Consider the following 23,108-nt stretch of genomic DNA (forward strand, 5'->3'; position numbering starts at 1 on the left):
AGAGAACACTACATGAAGGATATTCCCAATGCAAATTAGCAACTGTTCTGTAAGCTATGATAGAAAGGTGTTTGGGACAATGAGAGGGTAAATGACTTGTCCAGGACAGCCTAGTCAGTATGTGTCAGAAGCAGGACTATACTCCAATAATAAATGGGCATTACTTATTGCACCATAATACCTTCTAGTTTATGGGCTAACATCTGTTGCAGACGATGAGAAGGCAGACAAATTCTATAAAGAACTTGATTAAGAACCTCTAGATTAAATAAACGTGTACTTTATTTTTAATTATTTTTTCTAATTACATGTAAAATAATTTTTGACATTTTTTAACGTTGAATTCCAAATTCTCTTTCTCCCTCCCCTCTTCATTGAGAACATGAGTAATTTAATATAGATTATACATCAACATACACTTCAATGCTTGGTGACTTCAATGCAAAGGCAGGCAGGGAAAGTATAGTAAAAAATATGTTGACATTATAGCTCAGGAGTAAAAAGTGAAAGAGCTTGAAGACTTAGAAACCACGCAAAATGTATCATGAGTACTTTTTCAGGAAGAGAGGACATTCTTTTCATATTAAACATCAAATGACATACAAAAAAGTAAAATTAAAGGTCAGAAAATGACTACTTACCAATTTCTGAATCAGCTGCCTGGACACAGTTAGATCATCAAATTATTAGAGCCATAATCTAAATCAATGCCAGGCTTAAAAAAAAGAATAAAAATGAGAAGGCATAGCTTGCAATTTTGAAAGTTCCAATTTATCCCATTTAAACAAGCTGTTGAAGCAAAATAAAAAGGGGGGAATTAAAAAAAAGTTATACTGAGTCACCGTTCCCTAAGGAAGTTTCAATAATATAAACCAGTCTCTAGATGAAAACAGTCTGGATACTGTTTCAGCCAACAAACACCTGATTTTGAAGGCCTGGCAGCCAATGACAATAAGAGTTTAGTGATAGAAGAGGTCATTTGTAAAAGCTTACATTGTGGAAGAGTGGAAGATCATGAGCTATATTTCCTGATAAAAGAGGGGAAAAAATAAGTTTAGAAAAAGCTTAGAAAGAAACTCAATTAAGCCAGAGTAACCTGAGTGCAGGTGAGACTGAAAATGGAAAGAGAGAAAACAAATGAAAGGGGAAAAGATTTGCCATGATATTTATATTTTCTTCATCAATTACAGTGGAGACAACATATTGAACTCTGACGTCACAAACCTCAGGAAGGCGCAGGAAAGGCACTAAGCAAAATGAAGATAGGAATTCCAATTGGCCGGTCCAAATTATGCATACGCAGAAGTCCTTACCATGGGCAAAAATTCTGAGGCCACTCAGGGATTAAGTCCCAGGGAATATGAAAGAGGGAAGAGTACCCAAATGCTTGAGAGGAAAAAAAAACTTTGTAATAATATTACTACCAAAAAAAGTAATCAAGAAAATATTAATAACCATTCAACTACACCTGCTTTCTCATCTCTGTCAAATCCTTTTTCCTACTAAATATTGATACAAATAATCAATATGTATATCAAGAGTATCCTTGAAGTTATGAGAAAGGAATGGGCAGATTTTCATAAATGTTATTCTGCTGCAGACCACATCTTCACAATCATTCTATTAACTGAACAATTCATACAATATCCTATTGTGCTTCTTCTTTTTGTTAACTATTAAAACACATTTGCTCCAGCAGACCAAGTTGCTACCTTAAAGGCTTTCCTCCAACAAGGTGCTTCTCATGTATGTATCAAAAACCCTAAAGAATCCTTGAAACATTCAACAGAAATAAATATATAGGTAGATGTTGGTTGGCACAAATAATGAATTCCATGAAGTGGTTACATTATTCTGAGTAGCACTGCATGTTCTGTTGAGCTGAAACTAATGGCTACATTTTACATAATTATAACAATAACATAAATTTGCATACATGTGACCAGTTCAGGAGATTCATTAATTGAACTAATCTGGACCAAGCTGTAATGTGATCTAAGAATGCAACAAGAGATAATTGGTAAATAATTGTTGATCTCCATTGGTATCTACTAATTGTCAAGTGACTTAGTTAAGAGAAGTACCTTTAGCAAACCAGATGAATGTCCTGTGAGGATTTACACAAGGGCATGGCAGTATGAGAATGCATGGACAGTTTGCAATCTACACTACTGAAGGAAGTCCTCATATTATTGAGATTACAGATCCATTGAAGCCTTAAAGCAGCAATAATAACAAAAATACATTTATAGAGTGATTTACAAAGTACTTTATATACATCATGATATTTGATTCCCTCCACATCATAGGCAAAGGTCATTGATTTGCCTTAAAGTCCTTTAGTGATGTGAAACTCACTCTCTCTTGAAGTAACAAGTTCTGCCTTTGGAACTGTATAGCTGTTTGGACAACTCAGATTATTAGACAGTCCTTTCTTACATGAATCCAAAATTTTCCCTTCTGCAATTTTTACCCACTGCTCCTAGTTCTGGCCATTAGAACCAAGCAGAGCAAGCTTATGTTCAAGGGTTCTGAAAAAACAAGCCACTGTCTATGGCATCTTAAAGACTGGAGAGAATAGGAAAAATGCTGCAAGACTGAAAAAGGGTGTGACATATTTTCCTTATACGTGTTTAAAAGGGAAAAAAGTGAAGTCTACAAACTATAGGTCAGAGAGCTAGACAAGTTCTATAATGATATTGCTTTAATGAAGACTCTCGTGTGTTATTAAAGAAACAATTTGTGAACATTGGAAAAAGCAAGCAGTGATCATCAAGAGCCAGTGTGACTTTCCCAAGAACAAGCTATTGGTTCAGTCATTTCAGACGTGTCTGACTCTGTGACCCCCATTTGGATTTTCTTGGTAAAATATACTGGAGTAGTTTGCCATTTCTTTCTCTAACTCATTTTATAGATGAGGAAACTGAGGCAAACAGAGTTAAGTGACTTGCCCAGATGGTAGAACCAGGAGCAATGGGTAGAAGTTACAGGGAAATAGATTTAAACTTGATCAAAAAGACTTTGGAAAAGAGCAGCCCGGAAGTGGAGTGGGGTGGAGAGTGACAGAGAATACCTACTATGTACCAGGCACTGGCTAAGTGCTTTAGTAAATATTATCTCATTTGATCCTCACAATAACCCTAGGAGACAGGTGCTGTTATTATTTCCATTTTATAGTTGAGGAAACTGCAGCAAACAAAAGTTGAGTGACTTTCCCAAGGACACACAGCTAGTAAGTATCTGAAGCTGGATTTCAACCCAGGTCTTCCTGTCTCCAGACCCAGCACTCTATCCATTTTGCCCATGGGCTTCCTGGACTCTGAAATCACCTCCAGCTCTGAAATTCTCTGATTCTATTTTATTAGATTATAGATTTACAACTGGATGGGGCCTTGGTGATCACCTAATCTAAACCCATTCACCTGTTTTATAGAAGAAATTGAAACACGAGCTAGGGAGTGTGGGGCGGGAGTTCACATATGTGACTTACCCAGAGTCATACAGCTATTAGATATCTGAGGCAGGATCTGAACACAGGTCTTCCTGACCCCATGCCCAATCCCTTTTTGATCCAAATTTATCCACGTACCATGTTCTACAGCTATCATGTCCCGCACTAAGCCTTTCCTCCTCCAGGCTAAATATCACCAGTGTCTTCGACAAATTCTCCTTTTGCCTGGCTTCAGGATCTCTCACTCTCCTGCTTGTCTTCCTCCAAACACACTTCTGCTGCCCAATGTCCTTCCTAAACTGGTGCTCAGGACTGCTGGCAGTGCTCCAGATGAGGCCTGGTGAGAGTGGGGCAGGCCATCAGCTCCCTTGTTGTGGACTCTGGACACTCAGCTTCTGTACAGGCCCTTTCCTCTTCTGGCTGCTGATTCATCCAGGATATAAGACTTGGTGGTGGTGATGATGATTGTAATTTTGATAAAATATATATACCATGTAAAGGTTTATATAGAGTGTCCCAAAAGTTTTAGTTCAATTTTACACCATTAAAAGTTTTAAACCACACTAAGAATTTTGGGACTCCTTGCATACATGATTTCATTAAAGCCCAGTGAGGTAGGTACCATAGGTATTCTTATCCCCATTTTACATATGGGGGAAACCAAGTCTATAAAAGATGTAATCACTCGCCTCTGCTGCTGAATGCAAACTCAGGTCTCTCAATTCCAAGTCCAGCATTCTATCCGCTATGCCACACTGATCTTGTTTGTTCTGATTAAGTTTCATTTAATTAGATTCAACTTCTCATTCTAACCTGTTGAGATCCTTTTGGATCCTGACATAATGTATTAATTACTTCTCTCAGGTCATCTATGTCTTTAACCAGCTCATGGAGACAAACCAATACCTAGTACATTCCACTAGAAACCTCTTTTTAATTCCCCAGACATTTTTAAAATCTCCAGACATACACAACGCATGTGAAACACAAATGTAAGAAACAACCACTCTCAAATTTCCAAAAGCTCACATATAAATGGTGGGGTAGAGGGATGGGAAACAACATGGAAACAGATAATCAAGTAAGTGCATATTTGAGGATGTAGAGAGGGAAGGGAAAAGGAAAGGCATCTGTATGAGCTGGCAGCGGAGTTGAGCCTTGAAGGAAGGCAACGGTTTTAAAGAGGCAGAGGAGGGGAGGGGGGATTCCAGTTACAGGGGAAAGTCACAGAGATAGGAAATGCAATGTCAGTTCCAGGGAATGGAAAGTTGTCTGGTTTGGCTGGCCCATTGAGTGCATGAAAAGGAATAATGTAAACTAAATTTGGAAAGCTACAAGGGGAGGCAGCCAGTCTGTACAAAGTTTTAAACGCCAGAATGAGGAAATTGAATAGTCCTTTAGTGCACAGGAACAAAAATCCTGAGGGATAAGAAGGAAGGCTGTTATTGACCTGGGTATCAGGGAAGAGAGGGAGGAAAGAGGGATAGAAAAGAAAGAAACCGAGAGAAAGAAGCAGGGTAGAGAGGAAGAGGGGGAAGGGGAAAGAGGGAGAGATAAGGGGACCAAGGGACTGAAGGATAGTAAGGGCATGGAAGAGAGGGAAAGGGGGTGAAGGTAGGAAGAGAAGGAGGAAAAAGGATGAGAGTGGAAGAAAGAGGAAAATAGGAGGGAAGGCGGGTGGGGGGTAGGGTGCAAACCCCGTGGCAGAAAGGGAAAGCGAAAGCTCCCTGGGACTTTCGCTTTCGTTACCTCTGCAGAACCTCAGAGCCCCCCAGACACTAGGCAGCCCTTCCTGTCCAGTCCCATTTCGGTGTCCTGCTGAGGGCCCTGTTCCTTGTTCTCTCTCCTTAGACGGCTCGGCCCCTGCGAATGTAGCGCAGGGGTGCCAGGGTCCTGCCGGGAGCTGTCCCGGGTGCCTCGCTTAAGCTTGCTCCTAGTGCGCTTTATCTCGAGGTTCCCTCCGCGGGGAGGAGGACAAGTTCAAGGCCATGACAGAGCCAGGTGGCCCCTTGCGTCTGCGGGACTGGCTGGTGGCTCAGATTGAAAGCGGCTGCTACCCCGGGCTCTGCTGGGAGAACCGAGAGAAGACGATGTTTCGCATCCCCTGGAAGCACGCGGCCAAGCAGGATTACAAGCAGCAGCAGGACGCCGCGCTCTTTCGGGTAAAGTGGCCACGCTAAGCAGACGCCAGAGGGGAGCCTCGGGAGGCGTGGAGCCAGGACAGTTTGACTCGCAGTGGGGCCACCCACGTGGGAAGAAGTGGGGCTAGGGCTGGTGGGAAAGCACGTCGGGTACCATTCTAATCAATTCAACCCCCTAGTGAGGCGGCAGACAAGATGGGACTGGGGCACGGAGAGAGGGATCCGAGTTTCAGTTACTGACACAGACCTTCAGTCCTGGGTTTCAGTTTCGTCTTCTGTCAACGACAAGATTGGACAGCATGATTTCTGGGCTCCCCTCTAGCTTTCGAGTTCTTTGTCTATTGGAAGACCATAGGTTCATAATTTGAGAACTGAAAGAGACCTTAGAGGCCATCTAGTTCAATTTGGTCACCCATTTTTTACAGATTAGGAAACTGAGTCTCAGACTCAATTTACCAGGTTACCAGGAATCACACGATTATTGAGTGTCAAAGGTGGGATCTTCCCAGTCTTCCGGAGAGTAAGTCCAGACCTTTATCAGAGATCTGACCCCTGCTCCCTGGAGGCCTCAGTTGAGGTGGAGAGGCATCATTTACTCAGGAGAGGTGGAGTACAGACAGACCACGGAAACAGGTCGTATGGTACAGACCCTGAGAGCATTACGTCCTGTAGGGTAGAGGAGAGATTAATATGGTTTGGACCAGATGCCCTCAGTGGCAACCAGATGGTACAGTGGACTGGAGTTCAAATCTAGCCTCAGACACTGGCTGTGTGACCACGGGCAAGTCACTTATCCTCTTTCTTTTGTTAAAAATTGTTAGTCATTTTAAACTTAAATACCTAAAGACAAAAAGGGAAACATATCCATGTATACAGCACAACATAAATAGAGGATTCAACATAAAACCATAAATTTCCAGTTCATACTTTAGTTTTTAAAAAAAAACTGTAATAAGGACTATGTAATAAGTTCTATGTATCATTTTCATAGCTACCCAGCTTTTCCATGTTTCCTTCTAAGTTTTCTTTTGTTCTCTGGCTTGCACCTGTTTTTTCTCCTTCCCTCGCCACCCCAGAGAAGGTTACCATTAAACACAAATATATATATATGTATGTATATGCAAAACCACACCATGCATGCTTTTATTTATCAGTTCTTTTTCTGGAAGTGGATAGTATCTTCCTTCATAGCTTCTTTTTAGTTGATTAAAAGTAGTTATAATACTCAAAATGACTTAGATATTCAAAGTTGTTCTTAGAACAATATTACTGTTACTGTGTACAGTGTTTTCTTGGTTCTGCTTATTTCACTCTTCATTATTTCATGCAAATCTTTCCATATTTTTTCTAAAATCAACCAGTTTATCATTTCTTATAGCACAGTAGTATTCCATCACAATCATATTCCACAATTTGTTTAGCCATTCCCCAACTGATGGGCATGCCCTCAATTTCCAGTTTTTTGTCCCCACAAAGAAAGCTGTTATAAATATTTTAAAGCATATAAGTTCTTTTCCTTTTCCCCTAATCATCTTGGGAAACAGGTCAAATAATGGTATTGCGGGGTCAAAGGGTATACACGGTTTTATAACTCTTTGGGCAGAATTCCAGATTGCTCTCCAAAATGGTTAGATCAGTTCACAGTTCCACCAAGAGTAAATTAGTGTCCAATTTTCCCACATCTCCAACATTTGTCACTTTCCTCTTCTATCATTTTAGCCAATCTGCTATGTGTAAAATATCATCTCAAAATTATTTTAATTTGCATTTCTCTAGTCAATAATGATTTAGAGCATTTTCATATGACTATAATATAGCTTTGATTACTTCACTGAAAAACTGCCTGTTCATATCCTTTGACTATTTGTCAATTGGGGAATGACCCATATTCTTATACATTTGACAAAATTCTTTGTATGAGAGATGAGACCTTTATCTGAGAAACTATCTGTAAAATTTCCCCCCAAATTTTCTGCTTTTCTTCTGATCTTGGCTACATTGGTTTTATTTGTACAAAAACTGTTTAAAATTTAACAATCAAAATTATCTATTTTATACCTTACAATGCTCTCCATCTCTTATTTATTCATAAATTGTTCCCCTATCCATAAGTCTGATAGGTAATATGTTCCTCATTCTTCTCATTTTCTTATGATATCTCCCTCTATATCTAGGTCATGTATCAATTTTGATCATCTTGATAAATGGTATAAGATATTGGTCTATGTTCAATTTCTGCCAGATTGCTTTCCAGTTTTCCCAACAATTTTTACCAAATAATGATAATCCCAAATAATCCCAAAAGCTTAAATCTTTATACATGTCAAACACAAGGTTACTATAATCATTTACTGTTGTATATTGTATGTCTACTTAGCCTCTTTCAAGCTTCAGTTTTTTCAACTATAAAATGAGGGTCTAAATAGCACTGACCTCCCAGGGTTCTTGTAAGAATCAAATGAAATGATGTTTGTATATGCTTAGTGCAATGTCTGGCACATAATAGGCACTTAAATATTAAATACCTCCTTTCCTTGGATCTTAAGCTATAGAGTAGGGAGGGAGAGACCTCAGGAAACATCTGTTCTAATCCCATTCTCTCATTTGACAGATGAGGAAGCTGAAATGCAGAGAAGTTAAATCACTTGCTCAAGGTCACACAACAATTAAGCAGAAGAGCTGGGGTTTGAATCCATATCTGACTACAAAGTCAGTGAGGTTTCTACTGCACCAAGCTAGAAGGGACTTTTGAGACAATCTAGTGCCAACTCCTCATTTTATTAAAGAGGGAAGAAGCCCCAAGATCAGGCAGTCAAAGGTTTCCTGGTAGAGGAGCTAGGATTTGAACTGGGCTTCGAAGGACAGGGCAGATTATCAGCTGGCAAAGAGAAGCAGAATCACAGAATTAGAAGCAGTTTCAAAGGGCATCTAGCCTAATCTCTGCAACATCCCAGACAAGTAGTCATTCAGTCTCTGCTAGAAGACTCCGGTAAAGGAAGTTTTCACATGGACGCTAGATGATCTCTATTTGAACTAAGAACTAAGATGTAGTTTCTCTCTCCCTCCCTCCCTCCTTCCTTCTTTTCCTTCCCTCTTTCCTCTCTCCCTTTCCTCCCTCTTTCTTTCTTCCTTCCCTCTCTCTCTCCTTCCTTTCCTCATTCTTTCTTTTCTTTTCTTCTCTCCCTCCTCCCTTGCTCTCTCCTTTTTTCCTTCCTCTCTCCTTCTTTCTCCTCTTCTTTCCCTCTTTCTTTTCTTCCTCCCCTCATTCCTTCCTTCTCTTCCTCCTCCCTTTCCTTCCCTCACTCTCTCCTTCCTTCTTTCCTTCCTGCCTCCTAGATTTAAATCTATGCCTTGCTACTTATTAGTTGTGTGACTTTGGACAATTCACTTAACCTCTCTGTGCTTCAGTTCCTCAGTTGTACAAGATGGTTCATAAGATCCCTTCCAACTCTACATCCTAAATATTTATTTGTATATATTTGACTAAGACAGTACATACAAGATGAATTGAAAAGTGAGAGACTGAAGATGAAGAGACCAGATAGAAAACTCTCCTAAAAGTCCAGGGGAAAGAGGGAAAATATCCTGGTGCAGAGAATGGAAAGGAGTAGATGAAGGGGGTAAACGATCTTGAGCTGAGATTGACAGGACTTGGCATGATTGGTGCTAGAAAATGAGAAAGAAAAAAGTCGCAGATGACTCTAGGTTCCTGCTTAGGTGATTGAGTGGCCACGAGAAATAAGGTAGCTTGAAAGAGTTGGTTTCTCAAGGGAAGATTCTTCTCATTGTCAAATTCCTTACCCTACAATCTCCTCCCCCAACATCCTTCATTAGAACTTGGCCAGAGTGCCCTCAATTTGCCCCTTCACATAGGCAGGATCCCCAGAGCTAAGTCCCAGGAGGGTAGAGAGAATCCCACTGAGCTCAGAGGCTTGAAACTTGAGTCTTGTTTTTCCCCCAGGCCTGGGCCATTTACAAAGGTAAGTATCAGGAAGGCACAGACAAAGCTGATCCATCTGTCTGGAAGACTCGCCTTCGTTGTGCCCTCAACAAGAGCACAGACTTCCAGGAAGTGATTGATCGGAGCCAACTGGACATCTCTGAACCCTACAAGGTCTACCAGATCATCTCTGAAGGAGCCCGCAACCTGGGTATTAAGGCATTCAAGAGTCGGGGTTTGGGGAGAAAGAGATCCATGTTCTGTTCCTGGGGTCATCAAAGATTCTAAGCCTTGCTGTGGAGGGGCTTTAGAGGGTTTTGGGGACCACTAGAGGCAGAGGAAAACAAGACTTTCCAAGGGCCCTGAACTAGGACCTAATGCACTTGCTTCCCCTGCAGAGGATGAGGGGCAGAAGGACCATCTGGAAGCCCACAAAGATCTATCACCTGAGCCTCTCCAGAGGCCAGACCAGGTCAGTGTACTGACACCCACTCTACCTCTATCCCTGCTCCTTCATCCTGACACCCAAAACCTTCCTCATCACTCCATACTTACCAGCCTTATCACTTCCAGTCCCACATCCCCATACTCCTCCTAACTTGGGGCATGGAGAGTTGGGAAGCTGTCTTTCTTATAGCCTATCCACATCTGATTTCATTCCCTCTCCCTTTGGGTTGTGCTGCCCACGATCCTGACTCCAAAGCCTGGAGATGTGTCTGCCAAGAATTAGATGCTGGTGTGTGATTGATTACATGATTGGTTGGTGAGTCCTTCTGCTTAGCGGTGACTTCTCCCATCTTCTTTCCTCACTGAGACTCTTATTTCTTCCTGGAAGGCCAGCTCACTCTGATGAAACCAGTGGCTGGGCTCTAGTCTCAGTTTCCCCCAAGCCCTCAGCCCTCATAGGCCCTCTCTTCCACTGCCTAGGTTGGCTCAGATTCAGCTGCTGAGGAGACTAGCAAGGAAAGGATTTCTAAGGGCTGCCATCAGGTTTCCCCAGCCTCCTCCTTTACCAGCCCAAAGGCTGAGTCTGGTAAGAAAGAGGCCTCTATGGACTTGGGTCTTCCTATCTGCCCATTTAACTCTTCCCTCTCTTTCCACTCCCTGTTCTCTTGTTTCCCAGAGGTTTCCTGATCTCTGAACCCTGAAGGAAGGGAGCTGGTAAGGAAGATGGTCCACCATGTTAGGGTATACCAGTACCTTTTCTATCATGTTCTCTCCCTATACAGGGTACCAAGTAACAGGCACATTTTACAGTTGGAATCCTTCACAGAGCCACGTTCTGCTAAGCCTGACCCCCCATGAGAATGTCAGCTCCTCTGGTAAGGATCATCAGCCTGGAAGTTTCCTCTGAATAGTCCTTATGCACCTCCCTTGCCCTAGTCTCAAGGTTGATCCTGTGCTTTGCCCACCTGTGAGGCAGAGAAGTGTTATTATCCCTGCTATTCACAGAGAAGGAAGCAGGTCGGAGAGATTAAATGATTCACCCACAGCCATCCTACTCGTGAAGAGGAAGAATCAGGACAAGAACTCAGGTCTTCCAAGTTCAGCGTCCTCCATACTACCCCTTGATGTATTTTCTTACTATGAAATGGGTGTAGAACCAGAGTGGGAAGTGATCCAGGTCAGGTTTGGACCTCAGCTTATCACTCACATACTCAGTCCCTTCCCCTCTCCCCAGCTGTCAGTTCAGAGTCTAAGAAAGCTCAGGCAGAGGCTATCACTGGGTAAAACTAAATTCCATTCATGCTACTGAATGACCCAGTCAGGAATTCTTACCCTGGGGTCCATGACACTTTTTAAAAAATATATTTCATAACTGTATTTCAACGTGATTGGTTTCCTTTATAATCCTGTATTTGATTTTATTTCAAATGCCTAAAAACATTTTTCTGAGGAGTCAAATAGGCTTTACCAGATTCTCAAAGAAGGCCAGGATACAAAAAAAAGATTAAGGACCCCTGGCTTAGACACAGCTATCTGTTCATTCCCACATGTGCCCACAGAGACACACACGAGGCTCATAAACACATGTACCTATTATCTGTATATACTAATGCCGTAGTTAACACATGTGCTCATGTGGGCATCATACACTCAGCATGTCTATATGTGTAATGCATGGACCCACATTCATACTCACTGAGTTGAGACCATACCTAGATTATCCTTCTCCTTCCTCAATGAGTTCAGGGCCTGGTTTACTTTCTCTCTACTCTAACTCCTGGCCTCACACTAGAGAACTTCAATGTACATATTGATATTCTCTCAAATATTTTAACTTTCCACTTCCTGAATATACTCAGTTCTCATCATCTATCTCTCCACTTGACCTCTAACCTTGCCAGCATCCATAAGTATTAAGTTTTTATGCTACTAATAGCCAGCATCGATATAGTATTTTAAGATTTGCCAGGCACTTTGCAAATAATTATACCATTTGATCCTTACAATAATGATGGGACCTAAGTGCTATTATTATTCCCATTTTACAGATGGGAAAACTGAGGCAGGAAGTGGTTAAATGACTTTTCCAGGATCACACAACCAGTAGGTTTTTGAGATCAGATTTTAATTTAGGTAGTCCTGACTCTGGGTCCATAACTCTCTGCACTGCATCACCTAGCTACTCATAGTACATGTTCATGAACTCAAAAATTATTTGATCATAGTGGATAGAGTTGGTCTTGGAGCCAGAAAGACTTGAATTCTAGTCTTACCTCTCATATATACTGGTTGTGTGACCTTGGGCAAGTCATTTAATTTTTTCAGTGCTCTAGGCTGCTCTTTAAGACTGTTAGACTATTATGTTACAGAGAAAGTGCTGACCTGCACTGATAGAGGAAGATTCTTCATGTAGGAATTTCCTATATTTATGAAATCCCAAATCCATTCACTATCACTATCTCTAATTTTTTCTTATGCCTTAAGACCCCTAACCCTATTCTTTGTCCCTGAGACCTTCAATCACTCTGCCCCCTCAAACTTTTCCCAGGCTGTCACCCCTACACTTGTCTTTCCAACCTCAATCCCTTGATGAACCAGCTCAATATTACCCTATCCTCTATTGCTGAATCTCTTGCTCCCCTTGTCCTGCTACTTTGCCATTTGCCTTCCCACTCAGATGCCAAAGTGATTCTCCTAAAGCACAGATCTGACCAGTGACCCTTATTACCTCCAAAATCAAAGACAAAATCCTTTATTTGGCATTTAAGGTTCTTCATAGTCTGGTCCCCTCCTACTTTTCCAAACTTTTTATACTTTATTTCCCTCTGAAAACTCTATGATCCAGCTTCAGTGACCTTACCTGTTGTTCTTCAGCTCTCCGTCTCCTTTCTCCTCTTGGTATCCCTTCCTCAATATTCAACTCAGATGCAGCCTTTCTGTATCATTCCAGCCACAGATTTCCTTCTTTCTGCCTTGTACATATCTTGTATGTACCTGTTTATTTATGTGTTGTCTCACCATTAAAACATAAGCTCGTTGAGGGAAAGAATTATATTTTGCTTTTCTTGTGTGCTCACTGCTTAGTATGGTATCTGGCATACAGTGTGCCCTTAAGAAATGATTGCTGTCTTTCCACTTTTCATTCATGCAATAGGTATGCATTGAATATTTAATATATGCCTAACTTTATATCAACTATTCTATGACAGAGAACACAGAAATGAAATACCCACTGCCCTCCTGGGGCTCCCTGTCTACTCAAGGAGACAAACAACAGAGGATGGAATTAAGAAATCAAGGGATGGGTCATGTGGCTCAGACTCTAATCCCACTTCCTTCAGGAGTGTTTCCTGACCACTCTCAGCTCAAAAGAGAACATTTCCTCTCTACCTTACAATTCTGCCTGTCTGTTCTACTCACTGGGCCCTAACCACAAGCTTCCTGTTAACTAGTCATTTCCTGTGTGCGAGTCCCGTCTCCTCAGCTAAACTGTGCATTACCTGAATGCTAAGACCTATCAGCTTTGTCTCCATCTCCTCCTCAGTACCCTGGACAGGGCTAGGAGTTTAATCAGTGCTCAGAAAATGATTGTGTAGCTGATTTGATGTATTACCCACTTCAGACTGCTGGCTCCACGTCCGTCTGTACTACCGAGATGTCCTGGTGAAGGAGGCCATTGCTCACACTGCCGAGGGCTGCCGCTTAACAACCCGGCCCGTGCCCATGGACAGCATCTATGGCCCTGCTGGGCTGGAGCAGATCCAATTCCCATCACCTAAAGCTCTGCCAGGGGCCAACCCATCTGTCACCCAGATTCTGGAGCGCCTTTTGCCTCACCTGGACAGGGGAGTCCTGCTCTGGGTAGCTCCTGAGGGGGTCTTTGCTAAGAGGCAGTGCCAGGGCCGGGTTTACTGGCGAGGCCCCCTAGCACCCCATTGTGACCAGCCCAACAAATTGGAAAGGGAGAAGACCTATAAGCTGTTGGACACTCAGCAGTTCCTGGATCGTAAGCTCCTGGTGGGGTGGGGGGAGCAGCAAGATCCAGTTTGGGGGATAAAGGAGGGTTACTGATCTGGAGAGGAACCCAGGAAGAGAAGGACACCCTTTTCTGTGAAATAAGATGATTAGTCAGGAGGCATGGGTCTGAATCTGAGTTTTACCATTTACTACCTGTATGTCCCCTGAGTAAAATTTCCTTGAGCTTCAGTTTCCTCATCTGTAAAAAGGTCATATTTCTACTCCCTACCTTACAGTCCCATTGTGAAGGAAGCATTTTGTCAAAGTTAAAGTGATATAAAGGTACGAGCTGCTGAGAGAGAGAGAGAGAGAGAGAGAGAGAGAGAGAGAGAGAGAGAGAGAGAGAGAGAGAGAAAGAGAGAGAGAAAAGGGAGGAAGTGAGGGAGGAAAGGGAAAGGAGGGAGGAAGAAAAAGAAAGAAAACAATTATCTAGGGTTCTTAATTTAGGGGTCCATGAACTTGGGGTTTTTTGCTATTTTGATAACTATATTTCATATAATTGGTTTCCTTTGTAATTCTATGCACATTATTTTATGTATTTATAAACATTACTCAGAAAAGGGACCCATAGGCTTTACCAGACTTCTAAGGGGTCCATGAAAGTTAAAAATCTGAGATAGGTAGGTAGATAGATGGAGAGAAAAAACATTAAGCTCTAACTATATGGCCTAAAGAAGCTTACATTCACATGGGGGGAGACAATACATAAAGGAGATGAGGGAGTGAGCTGTGTGTTGAGAAGATTACAGGCAAAATAAGGTGAAAACTCACCTGTCAGAGGTGGGGGACCCAGGGATAGGGTTCTAGTGTGAGGAGGATAAGGACAATAAGAGAAGGTATAATGTGGAGACTGCTGGGAAATAGTGGGGAAACCTGGGTACCAGGAGGAAGCTTACCTGTAAGGGAAGGGAAAGAACTGTCGGGCAGAATCTTAGATTCCAATGGGAGAGATATAAAGATGATGGGTTGGGAGTCAGCCATGAAGCCAGAAAGACTTGCCTTCTAGTCTTACCTCTGACATCTTTTGACTGTACAACTCCAGATAAAGTCACTTAACCTCTCAGTACTTCAGGCAGCTCTTTAAGACATGAAGTTGCAGAGAAGGGACCTACCTGTATTAGTAGAGGGAGTTTCTGTATGTGGGAATTCTATATAATGGTGTCCTGATCCCTAGCTTATGATTTAGTACTCTATTTTATGAGTTGCTAGAGGAAAAAAAGAAAGAAAGAAAGAAAAGGAAAAAGAAAGGAAGGAAGGAAGAAAGGAAAAGGAAAAAACGTGTCACTTTAGTGGCCAATCTTGTCTTAATGAGCCTCTTTACACTTAGGCTAGTTGGTAGAAGACAAACACAGTCTCTCTAGGTCCTGGTATCTGAAGCCTTTTTAACATGGCAGAAACAGCCAGCAATAGTAGCTGTTTGCAGGACTTCAAGAACCTATGGTCCTATCCACTTCCTGACACAACAAGGAGTGGAAAGAAAAGGGAATGAACATTTAAGTGCATACTACGTGCCAAGCGCTACACTAAGGGCTTTATAAGTATCTCACTTGGTCCTCACCACAACCCTGGGAGGTAGGGGCTAGCATCCCATTTTATAATAAAGGAAACTAAGGCAGATAGAGGTAGAGTGATTTGTCCAGAATGGAAAGAGGAATTTAGTGGAAGAAAAAGAAGAATGTACCTAAAGCCTCACCACTATTGAGTGGTCAAGCCAGGACTCAAACCGGGTCTTCTGAGATTGAGGCTGAAGCTCTTTTTCCATAGTCCTGGACTGCCTCAGTGCGTATATTCTTGCCCCTTGGACCACCTGCCTCACTGGGTTATTGTGAGAAAGTGCTTTATAAACAGTTAAACTCTATAGAAATGTGAGCTGTTATTACTATCATCAAGAATGAAGAATGAGTATCTGAGGGCAGTAGTCAGGGCCAAGCGCAGGGCTGGGTACTGCTATTGGCAGCAACTGTAGGATCGGCTGGTTCAAGGTTACCTAAGCCCAGCTTCCAAAAAAGCAGGCAGGGAAAATGTTATAGACCTTCAATGCAGTTGGACTGGACCATCACTGGAACATAGGCATCATTCCCTCTTGCCAGGGTCTGGGATCCTGACACAGCCCAAGAGTTGGAGTTAGGCATCACCAGGACCCACTCTTTCTCTTGTGCCTTACAGAGCTGCATCGACACCTGTGTCTTGGGGAGCCCACACCCCAGTACCAGATCCAACTGTGCTTTGGAGAAGAGTACCCAGGTCCAAGTTGCCAGTCCCAAAGGAGACTCATCATGGCTCATGTGAGTTTGGGGAGGTGACAGCCAGGCATATTATATCCAGTGCTCTCTATCCCTCTGCCTCCAGGGGATCCCACCCATCACACAACCATACCTTTTGATTTTGGACAAGTAATTTCTCTTAGGGCCTCAATTTCTTCCTCTATAAGACCAGAAAATTGGACTAGATCATCTCTAATGTTCCCTCCAGTTATAATATTGGCACTCTGTGTTCTCAGGTGGCCCCCTCCAGCTCTCATTTCTATCACTTACCAAACTCTATGCAAGGCTTCACTGGGGTCTTTCTTCCCTTCTTTTTCTCTCTGAATCTCTCTGGTCTTTGGGATCATCTATGGGAGCCCCTGAGCTTGGGAATAAAGAAAGTAAAAGGATTAGGGGATAATTAGGGGAAAGAGGAGGGCAGGTTACCTCCCATCCTTGGAGGACCTTCAGGGTCCCCTCCTCCTAAAATATATAGCTAGCATTTATATAGAGCTTTAAGCTTTGCCAAGTGCTTTACATATGATCCACATTTGATCTCACAATAACACTATGAGGGTGTTTTATAAAACCCCACTTTACAGATGAGGAAACTGAGGCTGAGAAAGGTTAAATGAATTGCAGGGACCAACACAGCCACAGTGTCTGTGGCAGGATTAGCCTCAAGTCTTCTGGACTTCAAGTCCAGCACTCTATCCCCTTGGACACCAGAACTGCCTCTCCCCCCTCTTCTTAGGCCCATGTTTTCTTGGGGGGCATCCCCTCCTCAGATTTCACAGAGTCCTTAAGGCATTGAGGGAGGGGGCAGGGAAGTGGGGTCCTCTAAGGGGGTGGAGCCAGGAGTATGGTACCTGACGAGAAGTAAGGGTCAGGAGGGGCCAGGAAAGTAGGAACAGCCTCCCTTACCCCATGCCTCCTTCCTTTCCCTTTCTTCCCAGGTGGAGCCCGTGTTTGCCCGAGAGCTCATTTTGCACGCTAAGCGTCTTAGTGCCCAAGATCCTCCGGGTTCCCAGCCCAACTCTCCAGAGAATGTAACCCACCTTCTGAACCAGCTGTGCCAACCCTGACTGTGGCCCCATGTCACCCAGGGCACCTCCCCATCTCCGGAGCACTTCCCCAAATCCAGAGCACAGCTTCATCATCTCCAGAGCACGCCCCTTTATGGTGCATCTCTAATCAAGCTGGGCCAGTATACCTGGGGCTAAACGTGTTCACCTTGTCTACTCTCAAGCATGTGGTGCCCTGCCTTAGAACAGGTTTTGTATGTGCCTGTTGGGTGTGTGTGTTGGGGGTCAATACGTATAAACTAAACTTCAATGCGCTTTAGGAATTATTCATTAGAGGACCCCTGGCAAACTTTTTAAAAATAGACATCCTGAGTCCCCCAAACTTCGCATATCTCAGGGAATCGGTCTGCCTTTTTTTTAAGGGTATGTCCCATAGTGTGGAGAGCTGATGAGGAGCCATTCACATTCTTTCCTGCCCTTGGAATGTGTTAGAGGGAACCAGAACCTGTCTGTGCTGGTGTGACTGTTAACTGAATTTTTAAAATATATTTAGCGTTGGTTTCCGAGTCAGGAGAAAACTAGGTTCAGCGCTCACAGCCACATTTATTAGTTCTGTGATGGTGGGTAAGTCATTTAACCTCTGAGAATCAATTTCTGTGAAATGGTGATATTCGTGCCTGTAATACCTAACTCACAGGGCTGTGGTAAATTATGTGGAGTATTTGGTAAACTTTTTAAATGCCTTATGTAAATATTAACTGTCATTACTTCTTCATTTGAATTTCACAAGGAGGGACAGGGAAAATAAGTTCTAGGTGAAGAAATTGAGACAGGAAGAGAAGAGATTTGTCACAGTTTCAGGGTTAGGGTTTGAAACTAGGTCGGCTTCTAATTCCCAGCCCAGGACTCCTTTCCCTTTACTGATGTTATCCTCATTAGCATTCTGCTTCAGGTACTGAAGACAAGAGTCCAAAGACCTTCATAGACTAGGTTAAAAACCTCTCTTCTCTTTCCACTTACCTGGGACAGGGTCTTTGATGACAGAAACTGAGTCAGGAGTGTCAAAGAGCCTTATAGAGGTAGAGGCTGAAGTGACCTGTCTGCTCTTCCCTCTCCCTCTATACCCTTCTTAGCTGTGTGCTGGAAAGGACCTTAGTGATCATGTTGGATCATAGGCATTTTATGGTGACTCAGAGGATATGGTATGGAGGGGCCAGGAGGGGCTTCTTGGAGGGAGGAAAGGGACTTGCCCAAGTTAACACAAGTTAGTAACAAACCAGAGATTCAAATCCAGGTCCTCCAATTTCATTATCTTCCCACTGATCCCTGTTTTCTGGGTCCCAGGGCAGAAAGTCTACTTCAAAAACCACTAATCAGCCTTAAAGTTGAATAGGTCCTTCTTCACCCTGCACTCTCCACCCAAGATCCATAAAGGGCTAAGGCAGGTTGGAAGGAGATGTGACAGCCCAGCAAGACAGACTTTTCTTCAAAGCTCAGCAGAGGGAGCTAGGGCCAAGGAGCTTCAGTACTTACTGAAGTCTCTCCCCCACATCCTTCCTCAGCTAGGTCCAGGAGCTTCCCCACGCCCATCCTTTCTCCTCCTCCCTCCCAACAGCCCCTATCCTCCCCTCCAGCCTCACAGCCCTCTTCCCTCTCCTTTCCCACCTCTCCTGCCTCCTCTTCTGGCTCTTGGCCCTCATTCCTCCTCCTCCTTCCGCACCTCCCCTATTCTCCCCTCTCTGCCTCATGGCCCTCCCTCCTCCCTCTCTGTCCTCACAACCGTTATTCTTTCTTCTTTCCCAACAGCTCCCCCAGAGATCCCTCTATCTTTATAATCTCCTCCCCCCTCCCCCAGTTTATTCTCCCTTTATTCTCACATTCTAGTCTTCTCCTCACCAGGGAAAAGAACAATTTGGCCCTTGTTTGAAAAGGGGAAAAGATGGAGTACTGAAGGGAGAGTGGGATGACTGAAGAAGAAATATACAGAAAAGGAAGATAAGGAAGAAGGCAAGAGAAAAGAATGGAGAAGAGAAACAGGGAAATGAATAGAGAAGGAGAGGTGGTGAGGGGAGAGATAAGGGAAACAGGAGAGCTCTGAGCAGAGCAGAGATTTAATGGGGAGAAAAGTGCTGGGATGAGTACGGAGGTGGAGGAGAAGCCAGAAGAAAACTCAAGGAAGGAGAGAGAAGTAGGATAAGGAGGCAGTTGGGAATCTCGAGTCCGACTTTCCATTTCTCTTCTCACTTCTGCCTAGTCTCTGCCTCGTCCTCCTGTTCTTCCCCTGGGACCCTCAGACCCGAAGCCTGTGGGGGCCGGGCCAAGGCTTGGCCCCTCCCCAGGCCCACAGGAGCTGGGCTGCCTCTGGTCGGGACTGGCAGCTGGGTGGGAAAGGGGTGGGGGTAGAGCGGCCTGATCCCTCCCCTCAAGCCTTTCCAGGCCACAGGGGCTGGGCTGGCCAAGGGCTTTTAACCAGCTGCAGGAGGCTCCTGACCGGCTTTTGGCTTTTGGAAGGGAAAGAGATGCAGCCTGACTGTCCCACTCCACGGGGGCCTGGCAATGGCCAGGGCCGAGATTCAACGCCCAGCCGGCCAGGGCAGGACCTGGGTCCCAGCCGTCCAGGGGAGCTAGCCAAGCCCCCCTACAGCTACATCGCCCTCATCACCATGGCCATCCAGAGCTCCCCGGGCCAGAGAGCCACACTCAGTGCCATTTACCACTACATCATGGGCCGCTTTGCCTTCTATCGAGACAACCGGCCTGGCTGGCAGAACAGCATCCGGCACAACCTGTCCCTCAATGAATGCTTTGTCAAGGTACCCCGAGATGACCGCAGGCCTGGCAAGGGCAGCTACTGGACCCTGGACCCTGACAGCTACAACATGTTTGAGAATGGCAGCTTCCTGCGACGGAGGCGCCGCTTCACCCGCAAGAGGGGGTCTGAGCCTGAGACGGAGACGCAGAGGAAAGCCAAGAGCAGGGCCCGTGGTGGACCGGGTCGTGGGGGCTGTCGGGCCTCTGGGATGCCAGATCTTCATAGAGATGCCCGAGAGCAGGAGGGGGCCTCTGGCCAGGCTAAGGCCACCACTGGACCATGCCTAGCCCCACCATTGGAGCTGCCCGAGTCCCAGGGCCTATGCCACACCAATTCAGAGACATCACCCAATGAGAGCCTCTTTGGGGGACTTACAGATGCCCTCCCTACAACCTCAGCTGGTCTGTACCTTTCTACTTCTGAGCCACTGGCCCTGCCAGCCTCACAGATGCTGACAGACCTGAAGGAGCCTCCTGAGCCAGCCAGGTCTCCTGGACAGAGGGTGGACCCTCGAGAACTGCCACCCTCTTCCTCCTCTTCCTCTTCTGCCTCTCCATGCCCAGCATTCAGCCTGCCCCCAGTCTTCCCTGCCCCCCAGGGCCCTCAGCCCTCCCCAGCTCGATTCCCTGAGGGAGAGGCCTATGGCAAGGCAGGGCTACCCATCTTTGGCAACTTTGGTGGGGCTGAAGCTCTGGGTGGCAGCTACCAGTGCCGAGTGCAAGCCCTGAGCTTCTGCATGGATGAGCGAGGCTGTGGCCCAGGCCTGGATCATTTGCTTGCACCCACTCCAACTTCCCCAGCCACCCCTACTCAGTCACCTCCCTTCCAATCCCCACTATCTCTTCGGGGAAACCAGAAGGAGCCCTGGACCGGGGGGCCTTTCCCACTCCAGGGAGGAGGAAGCTACCAGCTAGGGCTACCCCATTGCCTCTATCGGACACCAGGCATGTTCTTCTTTGAATGAAGTTTCCCTTCCCGTCTTCTGCTTCTTCCCTTGTACAGCCAGACAGGCTCCCCCACCACTTCATGCAAGAACAAGCTAAAGAATGAACTCTTACCTGAGGGCTGGAGTTATTTGTTATTCTCCCGGGGAAGATGCCCTGCTCAGTCTGTTCCCAGCACTCTGAGTCTCTGAGAGAGAGGGTGCCAGGGGTGGCAGAAGGTAGGGCTCTCCCCTGGGTGAAGATGGGGGCCAGAAAAGTCTGTGCCAGCAAAAGGGATGGTTCCCAAAGCCAGATGAAAAACTGAGGATTAAATCAGAGACTATTACAATGGGAAGGGACTTTGTAGGTCATCTAATCCAACACCCTCATTTTACAAAGGAGGAGACTGAGTGACCCAAAAGAAGGGAAATGACTTGTCCAAGGTCAAACTGCTAGTAGTTAGGAGATCCAGAGCCCTAGCCCAGATCTTCTGACTCTTCTTAATACAAAGTTCTTCCTACTACAGAACAGTTCTGAAGAGGCAACAGAAACAGGAGATCTTTGTCTACCTTGACTCTGCCTGATCAAGATTCCAGAGTTTCGTGTAGTGACCTCATGCCCCGGTCCCTTCATGGACAAACTTGGGGAGCGTGGGGAAGGTGTGAGGCTGGACCTATGTCAGATTTTACTCGACACTCTAATAAAGCAAGTGAGTCTTGAAAGATACCATAAGCTTGGCCTAATGGATGGGTTCCAGGACTCCTTCCAGGGCTGCCCCTGGGTAGCAGTTTCCCCATGGGAGGAATGGGGAAGGGGCTGGGTTGAGTTTCTTTGTCCCAAGAGGACTGCTCTGCTGGGGGACTTTTGGTGGGAGTTTCCTGCCTCTCAGGAAGGGGGAAAGAGGGAGATTGGAGTGGGAGGAGAAAACAAAGGGTGATGGAAAACAGGGAAAGGGGAGAGTCCAAAGAGGAAAAGGAGTCTATTCCTTGTCCTTTCCAGATGTTTCTCCTTCTTTCCCCTTAAATGGGGTTGGGTACTCGCAGAGACTTTGCACTGACCAAGAATCCCAGGGGATAGACAGTGAGGGAGATGGATTCCTTAGGACCCCAACTATCCACTTCCTCTACCCCAGTCCCAGGAACTTGTCCCTTCATTTTCTGGGCTCCTACTCTAACACTTCTAACCCACAAATCAGACACTCCCACCTCACCCCTACTCCAAGTTGTTCTTGCTATATGAGAGGTCAGATCAGAGCTGGTGAGACTCAGGGCAGAGGCATCCCCATTAGAGGTGAGGAGTAAAGATACTCATAGTATCGTAGTATTCCAGTCTCAGAATTGGAAGCACTCTCAGAGATTCTCTAGTCCAGATTTCTTATTTTATACAAGAAGGAGTTGGGGAAGTGATTTGCCTTCAGTCACAGAGTAAGCTTAAGGTAGGGTCAAGATTTGGACTCAGATTTACTGATTTTCAGGTCATTATTCTTTTCCACTACCATATTACCATATTCTGCCTTCCCTATGTTCCATTCAGTACCTCTAGCCACTGGGGAGCAGGTTCCAAAGAGTCCAGCCCTTCCTGAAATATGGTTTTCCTGGCCTCCTGTACTTTCCTACCCCACCCCCTGTCTGGGGAAGAGTAAACTTGAGGCCCTGAGAGTTCTGCGCTTCTTTCCTTACCCCAGCCCCTTCCTCTTTTCTAGAAGTCATCTGAGTCTCCTCCCAGTGATCAGGGTAATTAGGAAGGTCAGGGTAGGGATATCTTTTAGCCTCCCTCTAGGCCAATGGAACCATTAGTATCCGAGGACTAGGATCCTTTGGAGCCTCCCCCACTGCCACATCTCCCCTTTCTCAACTCTTGTGAATCAAGGAGAATGTATGTTGCAGATCGAGAGACACAAGACATTAATGGTTAAAGGGAAGAGCTGGAGATGGGAGACACTTGTTGCAAAGATGATGAATTCTCCCAAAAACCCTTCTTCTAATTACTGGAATGAAAAAGGACCACAGGGCTAGGGGCCTGAATTCCTAGGTTGTTTTTCCCCACACACACTCTATCCTACTGGGATGTCCCTAGCAAGCAACTTCCTTTTTCGGAGCCATTTGGACC

General features: G+C 44.9%; 2 protein-coding genes across 2 annotated transcripts; both read left to right on the plus strand.

Annotated features, from left to right (window-relative positions):
* Window positions 1-5,189: 5,189 nt before the first annotated feature.
* Window positions 5,190-18,016, plus strand: LOC140518990 (interferon regulatory factor 4-like). Its single transcript, XM_072631623.1, has 8 exons — window positions 5,190-5,613; window positions 9,554-9,743; window positions 9,931-10,004; window positions 10,460-10,565; window positions 10,762-10,854; window positions 13,602-13,985; window positions 16,163-16,281; window positions 17,196-18,016. Exons 1-8 carry the CDS (start codon window positions 5,440-5,442, stop codon window positions 17,322-17,324), a joined length of 1,269 nt encoding a protein of 422 aa, XP_072487724.1. The 5' UTR covers window positions 5,190-5,439; the 3' UTR covers window positions 17,325-18,016.
* On the plus strand, window positions 17,437-21,725 carry FOXS1 (forkhead box S1). Its single transcript, XM_072631624.1, has 2 exons — window positions 17,437-17,513; window positions 19,776-21,725. The coding sequence occupies exon 2, from the start codon at window positions 19,784-19,786 to the stop codon at window positions 21,038-21,040; it is 1,257 nt and encodes a 418-aa protein (XP_072487725.1). The 5' UTR covers window positions 17,437-17,513; window positions 19,776-19,783; the 3' UTR covers window positions 21,041-21,725.
* Window positions 21,726-23,108: the final 1,383 nt, after the last annotated feature.

Source organism: Notamacropus eugenii, chromosome 1 (assembly GCF_028372415.1).
Source record: "Notamacropus eugenii isolate mMacEug1 chromosome 1, mMacEug1.pri_v2, whole genome shotgun sequence".
Lineage (NCBI taxonomy): Eukaryota > Metazoa > Chordata > Mammalia > Diprotodontia > Macropodidae > Notamacropus > Notamacropus eugenii.